Source organism: Anthonomus grandis, chromosome 5 (genome assembly GCF_022605725.1).
Source record: "Anthonomus grandis grandis chromosome 5, icAntGran1.3, whole genome shotgun sequence".
Classification (NCBI taxonomy): domain Eukaryota; kingdom Metazoa; phylum Arthropoda; class Insecta; order Coleoptera; family Curculionidae; genus Anthonomus; species Anthonomus grandis.
This window is the reverse complement of record NC_065550.1, coordinates 17,020,207-17,037,522: the sequence shown is the minus strand read 5'-3', so window position 1 is coordinate 17,037,522 and position 17,316 is coordinate 17,020,207. Positions and strand designations below refer to the sequence as shown.

The 17,316-nt window shown below is 29.9% G+C and overlaps 2 protein-coding genes across 3 annotated transcripts in view; one reads left to right on the top strand and one right to left on the bottom strand.

Annotated features, from left to right (window-relative positions):
• Window positions 1–17,316, bottom strand: part of LOC126736268 (orexin/Hypocretin receptor type 1) — a 426,431-nt gene that overhangs the window by 11,421 nt on the left and 397,694 nt on the right. The gene's annotated exons all lie outside the window — the stretch shown is intronic.
• On the top strand, window positions 8,212–10,704 carry LOC126736270 (uncharacterized). The gene is made up of 2 exons (XM_050440548.1): window positions 8,212–8,506; window positions 8,568–10,704. Exon 2 carries the CDS (start codon window positions 9,530–9,532, stop codon window positions 10,682–10,684), a length of 1,155 nt encoding a protein of 384 aa, XP_050296505.1. The 5' UTR covers window positions 8,212–8,506; window positions 8,568–9,529; the 3' UTR covers window positions 10,685–10,704.

Sequence of the window (17,316 nt, the reverse complement as noted above, 5' to 3'; positions counted from 1 at the left end):
AACCTAGCTACGCAAGCGTATTTGCGTAGCTAATTTGATCTGTGGCACTACATTATCATTTCTACCAACCTTTGAACCTTAGTGTGGCATTTATGACAATCTTAAAGTTCAAAGAAACTCAAAATCATCAAAAAGGGAGGTTTTGAGACCTTCCTAACACCCATATTTAAAACTCTTCGAACCCATACTTAAAATAATTTTTTTCGCAAGGAATCGGTCTATTTTAAAATGTAATTGAGAAAAAATCGTATTTTGGCCTGTCGAATTGTCTCTTAAAACCATTAACATATTATAATATAATTTGAACTATCGAAAGGAGTTTAAACAGCCATAATAAGTTAGAAAAGACAAATAGCTTTTTAAAATTTAATAGAGCGGCGTGCAATTAGTTACACAGCAACACGAGGCATACCGATATTATTATTGTTATTCTGTAAAAATAAAAACAGCAAATAGTTAAAATATCATCAGACGACTGAAGGCGGTCGCTCATCGATGAGATGAAGACACAGCTTTTGTTTGGACAATGCGTAATCTTCGATTCTCCAACTTGTATGTATATATATAATAAGCTCTTATATTTTGCCAATTATAGATGTATTTATAATATATTGGTATATAAAGGTAAGCAAATGCTAACTCTGCTAATGAGCTGTAATTTCTACATTAAATTTAGCTCTTCAAAATTCTCTCAACCTAGGCTCCCTACTATATCGAAATATTGAAGTGAGCCAAAGACAAAGCTATCATAGCGATTAAACAAGTTGACTAGTAGTACTTTATTTAAAATTAATAAATTAACAGTACTATTATAGAAAAAATACAATATAATGGAATTGAATATTACATTTTTAAAAATTTTTGTAAGTCGGATCAATTCCAAAATAGCCTTAAATAAATCCACTGATCAAAAGAATGAAATAGAATGTTATTTAATTTAAAATTAAATTTCTTCATACAGAAGTTTTAATTAAAAAATCGTTGTTTGTCCGATTCTCAAGTCAAGTATATTAATTTCACTTACAGTCGATCCTTAATAAAAGTTATAAATTAATGGATTTTATACTACCAGGGTACTTTTATTAAGGGATTTTACATACCACAAAATTACACATTAGTTTAAACACTTCAAAGAGTGCAGCTGAAATAATAACAAGTCAAGGGCCAATTGAATGCTCAAATCAAGATATTGAGAATATTTTACGTGCTTGGCTAATTAATCGTTCTTATTGGTGGTAACTTTGTTGAATTTCATAATTAAATAAATATTTTCTTCCAACCCTTAAACGGTTACTTCAAAACCTAATTTAGAATCAAACCAAGAATAAGACTGCAATCTACTAATATTGCGAAACAGCTAATTGAAAAACTTATTACTGGAGAGTGTTTGAATGAGCTTCTTAAGCAGCAACAAAATGATAATATACCATAGGATTTATTGGTATTTAAATTAGTCAATAAGATCTAACAAATAAGCATCCGCATTAACAAGTAACAACTTCGATCTACCAGAAAACAACAAATCTACCAGAATTGCAAATTCATTACTAAGCACAAGACAGCTAGTTGCAATTGACAACTATTGACACTCTGCTCCAATAATGGAAACATAAGATGATAAAACAGTTAATGATATATCACAGCATATCACATTCATGCTGTAAAAATCCAGTACATACAAAATGTGGAAATTTTGTAAAAGCAATATCAGCGTAATCGAAAATTGTATGCACGTTTGCTAAAAAAAAAATAAACAAGTTCATCGACAATATTGAAAGCAGTATTAACGAACTTAATTTATTTAATTCGGCAAAAGTAGATATAGATTCTTTAGTTTCTATAAAATTTCTAAAAACTTTCCTATTCTGTTAGATATAAATTAGCTGTTTCCTATTCCTATTATTGTTATATTATAGCTTACAAGAGTCAAGGCAAAGTTCGTATAACATATCAAAAAAAAACGTCTACTTTTCTTTTCAAAGAACATTCTTGCCACAGGGAGTGTATGAAGTATCACGAGTGAGTAGATAAGGTGAGTTCTACGTTAGATTTTATATCTATTTTTTAAGCCACTCGAGTTTAAAATTGTAATTTATCAGATACATAAAAAAAAAAATTTTCATATAATGAATAAATGATTACAAACTGTTAAGCCCTGTATAAAACTTTATTTAAATTTTATTTTTTTTGTACCGCGCGACAACATTGTACCGATGCGAGGAGAACTCTAAGACGGCGAGTGGGAGAGGGAGAAGTACATCATTATCTTAGAACATGTCTGTCAGCAAGCAAAGTAACAATATAATCGATTAAAGTTTACGTTTAGTAGCAATAATAAAATTACCAAAACAGATCAATGTCTATAATTTAACAGTCAACATCATAATTAAGTTGTGTGAGAGGACAGGTGGTCCTTCGAAATCCAGTGATTCAAACCCCTCCAACATGGCCTATTCGAGACGGATGTATGTGACAATGGCGGCGAAGATGGAAACAACAGACCAGACCGGTGAGATCGTTTACAATTTCGAATTTTAACTCCTGATGTCTCCTATTTTTCCTATCCTGCATATTGAAATGAGCTTTTATTTATCGTATCAATTTCATATATTAAAGATTAATAAATATTTTAATAATTTATCAAAACGAATCGTAATCGTATTTATTTTATTAATATCGCAAAAAAAACCAAAACGCAAGCAGGTAACCGAGTCGATTTTATCGTGTATGTGAATTTTACGTACTATTTTATTATACTATACATGCCAAGTTTGATGTATCATTAGCCAAAAGCGCCAAAGCAATCATATCATTAATCGGATTATAACGTAAAAATATATTTTTTTAATCATGCCATCAACGAGAAAATAGGAAAAAAAACGGGATCAGGATGATTTTGACACAAATGAAATCGAACATTTTTACAAAACCAATCGAAAAAACAAATTGAAAACGTAGATAATTATCAGATAGAATGTAGGTTAAAGAGTGTAGAAGAGGACTTTTCGGAGTATGATAAGATACAAACGCGTTTAGAATTCTTAGATAGAGAAACGAAAAACGACAGACTAGAAACGGAATCATTATTTTATGACAATATATCGTACGCAAAAAAATTAATAGATCAGGTTAACATAAATAACACAAACCGGCAACATCATAAATGAACAGCAGACATCGATCGATCATGATGTAATACCGACGCAAGGCACGCTGCGCGTAGTTGCCAGGTCCAAGCTGCCAGATTTGAATCTACCAACGTTTCACGGTAAATACGAAAATTGGTACAGTTTTAAGGATGTTTTTAAATCTGTAGTAGATAGTAGAGAGAATGTAAGTGAAATAAATAAACTTTTAATATTAGAATCATGCTTAAAAGATGATGCAACTATATTAATCCTCAGTTCATTTAAGAAAATTATTAGATAGTGTCCATCAACATTTATCAGCTCTTAAAAAATTAGAAATTCCCATAGAGTATTGGGATACATTACTTATACCTACCTATTATTTTGCAAAAAATTGACGATCGCACAAAAAAAGAGTGGGAAAGTAAACAAATAGATCAAAATAAAATGCCCACATAAAAGAATTACCAGAATTTTTAACTAACAAATATTTTACCATGGAAGCAGTATCATGTATCGATCAAACTAAAAAAGGTTCACAACCAAATATAAATAATTTTAATGCTCAAAAATTAATTTTTCAAAATCAATACCAAAAACGAGTTTCTTGTTCAATCACACAACCCAAATATGTAAATAATAACGCGCAACAAAATCAACATTTTTCGTGTTTTTTAGGATGCAATCAAAGCCATTTTTTATATCAATGTCCTGCATTTTTAAATATATCATTAAGCGAAAAATATAACGAAATAAACAAAAATAAGCTTTGCAGTAATTGCTTGAGACCCGGTCATTCAAAAACAAACTGTTTTGCAAGAGGCTGCAAAAAATGTAATATAAAACATAATTCAACCTTACACATAGATAATTACCTTAGAACATTGAAAGGCTAGAATTAGTAAACAACAACTTTGTTTGAGTCTAACATGTGCACAGGGGCAAGAGGGGTGTGTTGTTTACAAATATATTTGCCGATTCTCTGTTGTCAAGTCGACGCGAATTTCCAATGGAGGAAATTTTTTGCTATATTTTAACAACCATTATAACGTTAATTTAACTTACTTGTGTTGTATTTTATAGGAAAATTTAAATTAAAAAATATAAATACTACAATTAACCTATTTTAAGAATAAATATAATATCCTTAAGCAAAAAAAAACCAAAATGATTAACATTCTTATCCCTAAAACCGTTTCTAAAAAATTTGAAGCGACAACACCGGAACTTAAGCGCCTGAGCCATACGCATAGTGTCATCTGTCAAACGGCTTTTTGTTTATGTTCGAGATTCGTGTATTTTCTTTAATTTTTTGGTTTCAAAAGGAAAAAGGCCACATTTTAGTGTCTTTTTAAATTGCTAGGATGGCAAAAACTTGTGTCGTTTGTGCCGCATCATGATAAAAAGGTGATTCAAGCCGATCTTTTCACAAGTAAGTACCGATACTTTCATAACATCACATCATGGGGTAACCATCATCATAAACGTAGAATAGGGGATCTTATAGATATAAACCTAATAAAAACTTGAATGTGAAAGTGTGTGTAAAATACCAAAATATTTATATTTTTAAACCTAAATATATTTTTGAACATATTCATCTATCAATAGGCTATAAAAAATATAAAACTAGAATTTTGTCCCTGGTTTTATTGCAGGATTTTATGTTTTTTTTGTTGTTTTGGCAGAAAGATGGCATAATACCCATATACCTATCTATATATAGTTATGTTTTTTAATATAGACATTAGGTAGATAGATGAAATTACTAATTTTTTATTGCCTATGTATAGTTAATTTTGTCTTTCCCTAAAATTTGGTCGATAATTTTTTTTTGTTTTACCATATTGCAACTTATAATAATATATATATATATGGTAATTGGCACCACATATTAATTTATTACTGTAATTTTTTTTGCTTTTTGATTAAATATCAAATACTTATAATAAATTGCCTAATATATGCACAAAGGGAACAATGGATTTCATTAATCGAAATCAACACAATTAAAAAGAATATATTTGTTCAGATCACATCCTTAGAAGTGATTTATTATATAAGGAAGATAATATTATCAGTAGCCAGACTTTATTAAAAAAATCAGCTCTACCTTAAAGGTAATTTTTTTAAAATATATTTTTCTAGTATAAAAAATCGTCACAAAAAGTATTAGTTTTACTCATATAAGCTTTATTTATACCTAATACTTATTAAATTAGGTATGTGTGTAAAACTATTTTTTTACTAGGATTTCTGATGCACTGGTTAAAAATACAGCAGCCGATAATTCAGTGAATTTACCAAGTGATTTACCCTTCAAAGCTGCAAGGGTAGTTTTCCTGAATAGTGCAAAAACTTCTTTAGCTTCCAAAATGGTATATAGTACAGACAGTGAAGCTAATATAGACAAGTATGGATAATTAAAATAAATTAATATTCTTGATACACCAAATTTTGTATAATTACAGATCTGATCATTCATCATCAACAATAACTGCATCTGAGATTAATAGTTACTGTGGGGTCTAGGTCAACAATTACTATTTCCCATCCAATCCGTTTTTGTTTAACTGCTACACATTCCCTGACTCTGCCAAGGAAAAGGTAAAAATACACTCAAAATAGACATCATTATAGCAAATTTAAAAATTATTGTTCAATTCTTTTTCTAAGTACAAATAAGACTTTTATGCCATGTATCATCTTATTCTATATATCTTATTTACAAGTGATATAGTATTTTATTGTGTTATATTTGTAATTAAATGCAATTAATCAAATGTATAATATTTCAAAGATTCTTTATAATAACATACATTTTATTGATCAATTGGATTATCATAATACATTTTTTAAATTTTTTCTTTTTAATATTGGTAATACTATATTTTTATGTATATTACTCTAGGGTAAAATGAAAATGATATCCTGAGGACTTTTTAAAAGCTAAATCACTTATCACCAAATTATGGAAAAAAAAAGAACAAGAAATTAAAATTCGAAGATTGCAACAAACAAATTTGCGCCAAAGAAATTGAATTAGATGTCTCAAGTTATTATTAAAATACTTAAGAAATATTACATATATTACATATTTTATTTGACTTGTAAAAGTACTTGTTTGTATATTACTACTAATAAACTATCTAATCTAATCTATTGTACATAGTCTTCATTCTTAGGTAAGCTTTGTTTTTTCGTATAAATTAATCTGATATAATAATTGGTATTAGGTATTATATAGGTCACTGTTAAATGTCTCAAAACCATTGTACAGGCTAAATACTTATAATAAAAATCTTATAACCTATAAAAAACCTGCAACTCCTTCACAATTTGAACCTCCTTGTAGTTTTAACTCTTTCCGCTGAAGCAATACTGTCCCTTTGAAAAAGTCAGCATCATAGAAGTATATATTATGTGATTTAAAGTAAGTGATGTAAAACTGAGTTTTGTATAATATAATAATTATAATAAAATTTTGCAAAATGTTAAAAATTTGTGTCTTAAAACATGATTTATTAAGAAATCTATAATATTATATTAATAAAATATTTTATTTCCATAAAAATGCCTTGACAAAAATGCTGCCTTTTATTAGGACCTTCCTCTAACGAAGTCCGTTAAAAAAACACATAAATAGCTCATAAATGGTAATATTACTTATATTTAAACTCTATAATAATTAATAAAAATTTATCAGGTAAATATTTGTTGACGACGTCACTGGTAAAGAGTGCTTGTATCGGTGGCGTCAACAATGCGTTCGAGCGGCGTTGCGATGCCATTAACGTTTTCTCGTTGCTTCGTACTTTATTTTCATTTATTTAACGTATATTGACTTCGATATAGAGTATCTTATCAAATTTATTTTTAAAAAATGCTTGATATTTTATTAAAGGGGAGCAGTAGTATTGTTTTAAGTTTTCGGAAAAAACTGAAAACTTTTATGATATTATAAAGTGATTTTTGCCATTTCTCTATAAGCATTTGGCATCATTGTATCAGAGATGTTGCAAGCAAACAAACCTGCCCATAGTTCCACGGCATGCTACTTCTAGCCTTTCAATGTTCTAAGATAATTACCGAGAGCATTCCCAAAATTTACCCCGCAATAATAATATTAATATTCATGAAAATAATTTTCCTCAAAATCAAGTAAATTCGTATCGAACCAATGCAACTGGCAACAGTGCGCTAATACCAGGCGCGACCAATCCAAACCGTTCGCGTTCTCCCCGCTTCGACTGTTCAAGTACACAATACACAACACATCACGCGACGAGATCCTAAAAGCCAAACAGAAATCCTGTCACCTGTCATCTATCTGATGTACGCTAAACGATACGCGTAACTGAATTGAGGTTACGTTTAATGTTTATGTTTATGGTATTGTCACAGCATAAAGAAACCAGCAGTCGCACTTCAATAAAAATACATTGGTTTGAATAAGCGAGTTCGGTGCATGTGTACTAAGGCAGGCGCGGCATATTTGCTTATAGTAGGGATGCCGCTGACACTCGCTACGGTCCACGCGGCTTTTGCCATGGCTAGAGCCGGACTTAAACATTTTTTTAGATATTATTATCTTGTAAAATAAAAATACCTACATAGTACAAATATTTATTTTTTAATATTAATAAAGTTCATATATTAACAAAATAGTTAAACAAAAATAAACATCGCATTTCTACATCTAACAACGACGATATAGAAGAATACGTGCAGGAAGTTAATTAGGTATGTACCATAAATTTAAGAGACCATTCTTTGAGTAATTTTAATCAAAATCACAAAAGTTGTTATAAAAAACGCTACGCTTTGTAAAAACGCTATCAAAATAGTCACTAAGTACGGCGCTGAACTAGGCGATACACCTATGAACACAGTTCGATAAACAGTGAGCTCGGCATCCGGAGAACATGGCTGCGGCATGGCTAAGGATGCTATTAGTTCGCTTACATTTTCGAGCGGAGTGCGACTGCTGGTTTCTTTATGCTGTGGTATTGTTATATAAAATTATATTTTCGCCGAACCTGAACAGTGTTTTGTGCTTTTAAATTTTTTATATTCCGTGTTTTCAATATTGTTTTAATTTTCGTATTGGTTTTAAAAACTTGACAGTATTATGGGTGTAGTATGCAAATATTGTGAAAAATTATTTTTTAGTCAATCAAATATCAACAAACATATAAAAAATGTACACAAGTTAAAAGCCTCTGCAGTTTCTTATGATAATGCAGTTTGGAATAGTAAATGCATGGAGAGCGCCTGTAATTCCTCATTTCAACGAAATGAAGATTTAGTAATTCATCTTAGAACAGAACACAATATGTTATTTGAAACTGAAGATCTTTTTTTTACAAGTAAAAAAGGTAAAATTAAAATTTTAATGTACCATGTACAGTAAGAATAACAATCTATAATTTATTTAAGAATTTGCAGAATGGAAAACCTCAATGGAAGAGCAATACCAGTGCAATTATGTTATTTCAGCAAAAAGGAATAAGGGTGAAAATACTGAAATTATTTATTATAAATGCAACCGAAGCAATATTAACAAGGTAACAATTAAAGAGCATCGACAAAGAAATTTAAAAAGTCAGGGTACTTGTAAATTAAACTTTACATGTACCAGCCAAATTAAAGTTGTATATAAGTCAAATAAATGTAGTATACATTGGATTAAAACACATTATAACCATAAAGCGGAGTTAGAGCATATTAGACTTTCAAGCAGAATGAAAAATGAAATTGCTGCAAAGCTAGTTAGTGGTTTATCTGATCAAAGGTAAAAAAATTGTTAGGATGAATTTGAATTGAATAATTGAATTTAATTTTATTTATATAGGGTCTTGGAAATAAATCGAGATAAGATTGGAGAATATCTCAAACGTATTGACCTATTAACTTCTAAAGATGTGGACAACATTAAAGTCAAGTATAATATAGAAGCCAAATATGGGAAGAGGCATCCAAATGACGCGCTTTCGGTAGATCTCTGGGTAAGGGAATGTCCTGAAAGATTCTGAAGATTTTAGAAAAATGGACTTTTGTTTAATTATAATGAATTCTTTTCAAGAATTAATGCTTAAAAAATTTGGTAACAATGTCATTGCAGTTGATAGCACACATGGTTTAAATAACTATGATTTTGAAATGTCTACTGTAATGATTATTGATGATTTTGGGGAAGGTGTGCCGGTTGCTTTCATGTTCTCGAACAGAAAAGACACTTATGTGTATCATGTCTTTTTTAAAACTATTATGACAAGGGTTGGTAAAATAAATGCTGGAACATTCATGTCCGATTTAGCAGAGTCTCTTTATAAAGCCTGGTGTAGTATAATGGGACAAGTAAGATATCATTTGTTCTGCTTATGGCATGTTGATACAGCATGGCAAACAAATTGAGCAAAATTAGGTTTAAGGATAAACGATCAGAAATATATCAGATATTGAAAGTACTGCAATCAGAAATAGATGAGGTAGAATTTGAGAAAAAATTGGTTTCGGCAATAAATATTATGTTGGATGATGATGATACAAAAATCTTTGGATCTTACTTTCAGTTAAATTATTTAAAAAACACTAAACAGTGGGCATATTGCTTTAGAAAATCAACAGGAAATAACACAAATATGAGACTTGAATCTATGCATAAAGTAATCAAGTATTTCTATTTAAATCATAAAAAAATTAAAAGGCTTGATAAAGGGTTACATGCAGTTTTGCGGTATATTAAAAATAAAAATGTGGAGAGAATTATAAAGTTGACTAAGGGAAAAAATACTATTTACAATAGGGACATTTTTAAAAGACATAAACTAGCACTTCAAAGTACTTTTAACTACACTGTTAACAATAATTATGTTTGGGAACTTTCCAGTAATAAGGGCCAAAAATATCTGATTTTAAAACATTCAAACTTAAGTTGTTGCAAATTAACTTGTTCTTTTTGCAAAATATGCGTACATATGTACTCCTGTGATTGTATAGATTTTTCTGGAAAACTGACTATATGTAAGCATATCCATTTTATTAGAAACTTTGTTGATTGCATCCAGTCAGATGACAATGAAAGTAAAATAAGTAATAACAATAGTTTGTCTTCAGATTTCTATTTTAAAAATGTGGATTATGTAGATGAAAGAGACATTACTGCTAAATTAGTAAGTGCAGTGAATAATATTGATTTGGAAGCAAGCATTAATAATACCTTTATTAAATTACAAAATGTAAATTTAAACAATTTAGATGATAATATTGCTTCAAAGATTCACAGCCACTTAAATACTATACAGGGTTTAATTGAGTTAAGTAACAGCAACCCTGAATTAGAAACTTTTCAAAGCAAGGGTAACACTTTTGAGGCGTCAAATAAGAATATTGAGCACCAATTGCGATTTTGTTCCACCAAAAAAAAAAGAAAACCAACATCAAACAACAAAAAACCCGATAAAGAACAGGTTGAGCATATTAAAAACGTTTTAAATTGTAAACCTGAATTGTTTATATCTACAAATTGTATTAATGATCATTTGTACTTGTAAGTTAATATGCAATAAATGTATATACCTACTATAGTTTTTTATATATACCTACATATCTCTATTTTTTATAACTGTTTTAATAAATAGCAAACTATAAAAGCCTATGATTAGCAGAAGTTTTTTTTTAACCCCATACCTATTTTCATTATTTCACATACATTTTGGAAAAAAAAATTAGGTCTGATTACTTATTAATTTATTTATATTAAATGTTTCTTGGTTTACCGAATTTTGCAATCCATATAATCTAAAAGCATTAAAACAGGTAAGTATAATAGTTACAAAAATAAAGTTTACTTTTAAAATCATAAAATGACACTATCTACGAGGGGTAAATTAAAAAAAAAACTAAGTCAAACTACATTATACCCTGAAATGTGACCAATAAATCTTTTTAAAATTTAATTTAAATTTAAGACAGAATTAAATCCAAATATTTTTTATTAATAAAAAATTGTAAAAGCTACAAAAAGTGCAGTAAGTACAATTAAATACAATTTAATAACGTCAAAAATATCAAATTTTTCGGTTTATAAAACTTTTACCAAAATAAAATACAGAAAATAAACCTTTAAAATAATGCCTTATTCTAATTAAGTACATTCAAGAACTTTATTTCAAAAACATAACCCACTATGAATAATTCACAAACAAATCACACAGTCACACTTAAAAATTATATTAACAGATTAAAATAATATAAACCTAACAATAAGACTAAAATCTGAAATCTAAACTCCTGAATGGTATAGGGATGACAATAGACAAAACTAAAACCCAAGACCCACGACACCAATAAAAAATGAGTTTCTGGGATGTAAAATTCTAAAATTTCGCAACTTAAGTGCCCATGACGTATCAAAACATTGTCGTGTCAAGTGGGTTGCCTACCGAAATACAATGTAAAATCGGAGGATTTCTGTTTGGCTTTTAGGATCTCGTCGTCGACGGGAGAAAACCAACATGGTAGCCAGCAGCCTACTATGTTCGCGAGCGACCAAAATAGTTCAACATTTCGGACTACTATGTGTGTGATAGACCAGAATACTTCAGAGTTAACGCAAAATAATGAAAATGATGAGGAAAGAACGTTCACACATGCCACTATTTATACAAGCCAATGCTTGCTTTCAACCGCGACAGTTTTAATTTTTAATAATAAAAATACTTGGGTAAAATATAATGCACTTTTGGATAGTGCTTCGCAATCAAATTTAATAAGCCAAAGTCTTTTTACAAAACTGAATCTTCCGTATGAAAAAGTAAATATACCGTTATCGGGAGTAGGACAAATCGAGGCAAAAATCGTAGGCAGGACAAAAACACGTATAAAATCAAGAATTAATGAATTTCAACTAAATTTACAGTTTTTAATAATCGAAAAGGTTACGGAAAATTTACCATTGATAGGATTTGAAAAAACACAAATAAAATACCCAAAGACATTAAATTTAGCAGATGAACAATTTAATGTACCGAAAAAGGTAGATTTATTGATCGAGGCAGGAGTATTTTTTGACTTATTAAAAGAAGGTCGTATGAAGTTAGGAAACCAAGGACCGAATTTACAAGATACTCATTTCGGATGGATAATTACCAGAAATTTAAATTTTAGTTTAAACGCAAGCGTAGAAAAAAAGCAAAAGGAAGTATGTAACGTAGCAATGAACATATCGATTAAAGAATTGCAAAATTCTTTATTAAAATTTTGGCAAATCGAAGAATTAGACGGAACGTACGTTATCGAAACACGAACGCTATTGTGAAGATTATTTTAAAGAAACAACTAAACGAGGCGAACAAGGAGTTTTTACAGTAAAATATCCTTTTAACCATGATTGCAAAAAAGAATTAGGCAACTCTAAAACATTGGTGATTAAACGATTTAAAGGTTTAGAAACAAGACTGATAAAGGATAGAGATTTAAAGGAAGAATACGTGACGTTTTTACGGGAGTATGAGTTATTAGGATATATGACGTTACAGGGACCGTTAGAAATGGGTAATTCGATCGCAAACAAATCATATTTTTTACCGCATACTGCCGTACTTCGGGATCAGTCAATGACCACTAAATGCTGTGTATATGTGCGAAAACAGATACCAATGTATCTTTTAATGATATAATTCTACCGGGACCAACGATACAAGATGATCTTTTTTCTATTTGGCTTAGGTTAAGACTAAGAAAAAACGTATGAAGTGCCGACATAAAAATGATGTATCGATGTATTAAAATTGATCCAGATGAACGTTGCTATCAAAAAATTGTATGGCGTGAGAATTCCGATGAAGAAATGAAAGTTTATGTAATAAACACGGTTACTTATGGAACATAGAGTGCACCCTTTCAGGCAACGCGATGTTTGAAAGAATTAGCGATTCAAAATAAAAATAAATATCCAAACACGTCTAAAATTTTAGAAAATTCATTTTATATGGATATAAATTATATTTTGAAAAACAGTGACAATACTGATAAGAACTTATTTATATTTCATGATCAAAAAGAGCTCAAAACGTTAGGTATTACTTGGGACGCGAGCAATAACGTTTTAAAATATTTAACTAATATCAAGGTAACCGGAAATAAAATAACAAAACGTACTATTTTATCAGTTATCGCGCAACCCTCTGGGTTTGGTAGGTCCGGCAATAATCAGAGCCAAGTTGATCATACAGCAACTGTGGCATCTAAAAATTGATTGGGATGAAGACATTCCAGAAGAATTAAGAAAAATTTGGGTAGAATTTATTACGCAAATCGAACATCTTAAAGAAATAAAAATCGAAAGACATGTTTTGCTACAGAATGCCAAAATGATAGAACTTTATGGATTTAGTGATAGCTCGGAAAAGGCATACGGGGCATGCATATATTTAAGTTCAGTTATAAACGGAAAAAAGATAGTAAAGTTACTAACTGCCAAATCGAGAGTAGCACCCTTAAAAAAGCAAACGCTACCAAGACTTAAATTGCTAGCAGCACACTTGTTAGCAGAGCTTATTAATAAAGTTAGAAATACTTTAGATGTGAATATTTTAAATACAACTTATTTTACGGATTCGACTATCGTATTAGCATGGCTTAGACAAGATCCAAGTAATTTAAAGACATTTGTTGCAAACCGCGTATCAAAAATTTTAGAGATATCAAAAATTAAAGACTGGCTACACGTAAAAAGTAAGGATAACGCCGCGGATATTAATTCAAGAGGCCTTAATCCTAAAGACTTATGTGATAATAAGTTATGGTTTAATGGACCAGAATTTATACAAGAAGAAATTATAAATAAGAATCTGAAAGTTGAGCTTGATTTAAGGATTTTACCAGAATTAAAATTAAATTCAGTTATACTGCATACACATGAAAATAAAAATGAAAAGGTTAGTTTTGACATATTTCAAAGGTTTTCCACTTATTCACCTTTATTAAAAGTTGTAGGTTACATTTTTAGATTTAAAACTTAATGTCTAAAACAAACTCAATGTACGTCTAAAAATTTAACAGTTAAAGAACTAAAGGAAGCTGAATTGAAACTAATTAAAATAGCTCAAAATGAACATTTTAAACAAGAAATTCTGAATTTAAAAAACAAGACCAATATAAAAAAAAATAGTGAACTTCATAATTTAAACCCTTTTTTAGATGAACATTTTAAGTGGTAGGATAGTGGTAGTAGGTGGTAGGATAAAAAAGTCAAAATTAATTAAATTTGAACAAAAACATCCCATTATTTTACCTTATAAACATAGATTGACATTCTTAATTATTCTTCACCAACATTTAAAACATTTGCACGCGGGCACACAAAATTTACTTTTAATCATAAGGCTTACATTTTGGCCTATTAAAGGTAAAAATACAGTAAAGCAAGTTTTAAGACAGTGTATGAGATGCTATAAGGTAAATCCAAAACCATGCAAATTTTTAATGGGTGAATTGCCGAGCGAAAGAGTTACTCCTAGTAGACCTTTTTTTAGCTGCGGAGTGGACTACTGTGGTCCAATTTTAATCAAGCAAGCTTTATTGCTTAGAAGCCAACCAGTTAAGGCTTATACCTGCATATTCGTATGTTTTTCTACTAGAGCTATTCACATTGCATTACTTACAGACTTAACAACGAATAGCTTCTTAAATTATTTAAAAAGATTTTGTGCTAGACGGGGAAAACCGAGCAATATTTATTCAGCCAATGGGTTTTCTGGAGCTTTATAATTTAATAAATGATCGTACACATATTGATAAGGTTGCACGGTTTTTAGCTGATGATCAAATAACTTGGCATCTAATTCCTGCGAGATTAGCGCATATGGATTGGCTGTGGGAAGCCGCAGTAAAATCGGCAAAGTATCACCTGAAGCGTGTTTTGAATGAATATTTATTAACCTTTGAAGAAATGTATACGTTGTTAGTCCAAATAGAAGCTTGTTTGAATTCCCATCCTTTAACCTCTTTATCATGTGATTCCGACGATTTTTTACCTTTGACTCCATTCCATTTCTTAATTGGCGACAACATGGCTGGTCCTCCAGAACACGATTTTGGCAATATGAAAATATCACGACTTAGCAGATACCAGCGACTTCAGGCAACATACCAGCACTTTTGGGACAGATAGTCAAAGGATTATTTGCATCAATTACAAGTCAGAACCAAATGGAAGGAACAAGTTAAACCGCACAATAAGGTTGACTCATTGGTCTTATTGCTGGAAGAAAATTTGCCTCCTTTAAAATGGCCATTAGCCTGGGTGTCAGAACTACACAAGGGTACTGATGACATTGTACGAGTGGTATCGGTTGTTCTTGTTGTCACTATATGTATAATGTATCTAAACTTTTCAAGGCGGGCGGCATGCTAAGCCCTGTATAAAATTTCATTTAAATTTTCCTTTTTTTGTACCGCGCGACAACATTGTACCGTTGCGAGGAGAGCTCCAAGACGGCGAGTAGGAGAAGTTCATCATTATCTTAGAACATATCTGTCAGCAAGCAAAGTAACAATATAATCGATTACGTTTAAGTTTAGTAGCATTAATAAAATTATCAAAACAAATCAAAGTCTATAATTTAACAATCAAGATCATAATTAAGTTGTGTGAGAGAACAGGTGGTCCTTCGAAATGCAGTGATTCAAACCCCTCCAACACAAACATTATATTTTTAGATAACAAAGCACGCCGTAGACATTTTCCAGCCTCCTCTATAAGATTTTTGATAATGTACACTAATGACTTAATAAAAAATAAACTGTTCCTATTTCGTCGCGTTACAGCTATAACTTTTTTGAAATACCTAAGAGTAAATAAGACGCCAAGAGATTCTTTAGAATGGGCTAAAATGAAAATCAAATATTACCAAAGTACTATCTATTAACAAATTCAAGATAATGATTATTAACAAAAAACTATAATAATGAAGAAATACTTAATAAAATAGCTTCTGGCAAAATTTATTTTTATTTAAAGATCCTAAAGGGCACGTACTGAGCTCAGCTCCTCCTGGACCCCTTGATTATGTAGGTCGAATTTAATGGTAAACAAAACTATCACCTTAATGAAAATAATTGTAACCAAAAGCCAGAAAATCCAAAGCTTTCTGCTAATTTTTGCGAAATTAATTATCCTTTATTAAATAAAATGCAAAGCGTATTAGTAAATATTTGAATTCTATATAGACCAGGTAAGTAATAAATAGCAATACACTGAAGTTAAATATGAAGTAAAAATCATAAATTTTCTAATTAAGAAGCTTTATTTTTTATAAATTGATTTATTAGTTTATTTAGGATTAACAATTAAAAAGACTTTAGAGAAAGTTTTTTATGCGTTTGTATTTAAAAGTCAATAAATAACAATCATCGTAAAATACGATAAAAGGATTTAATTTGGTTCGTTTGTTTTTGGAAGATACATTATCGTATATTTTCAAAAGTCAGCAACAAACCAGTCGGTCAATTTTTTCTGTTATCAATATATAGGAATGAACAAACAAAAATTAATGGAATGGACGATAAAGTGATTTAATGCAGTTTTATTTTTCTGCAAGCTTGTCATCCTAATCTGAAATCAACGAATATTGGCAGTTTCGCTGACAGGAATTTCTCTGGGGAGTTTAGTCAGGTGAATAATTTTTGTCTTTTAATACTTAATTATTAATACTTTATATTAAACTCTCTAATTTGGTGGTTGATGATTATATCTCCCGAGTTTCCTATAATTCTTTTTGGTTTTAACGTGCCTTTAATAACGTTTAATGCTAATCATCTTCTTGCTAATATTTATGCACGAGTTCATTTTGTTTTTTATGTATTAAAAATTTAGCTTTTGTGCTGTAGTTTATATTCATTTTTATGTTATGTTTAAAAGACCTTTTTGTTTATACTTTTGCCGTATGATATTTTCTTTATACAGGGTAACCTAGAAAATGTAGGCAATCTCCTAGGCTAGGATAGCTTGCAAGAAAAAGAAGAAGGTTAATAAATTTTTTTCTAAAGCCCCTTCTTACATAGTTATTAGCACTAAGAGATACCTCTAAAAATTATGTTTTTTTTTTAAATATTTTAAGATAGTTTATATCAGATTAGTATGATGATCGGTGATAATGATGATAACCATTTTACTTAAAAA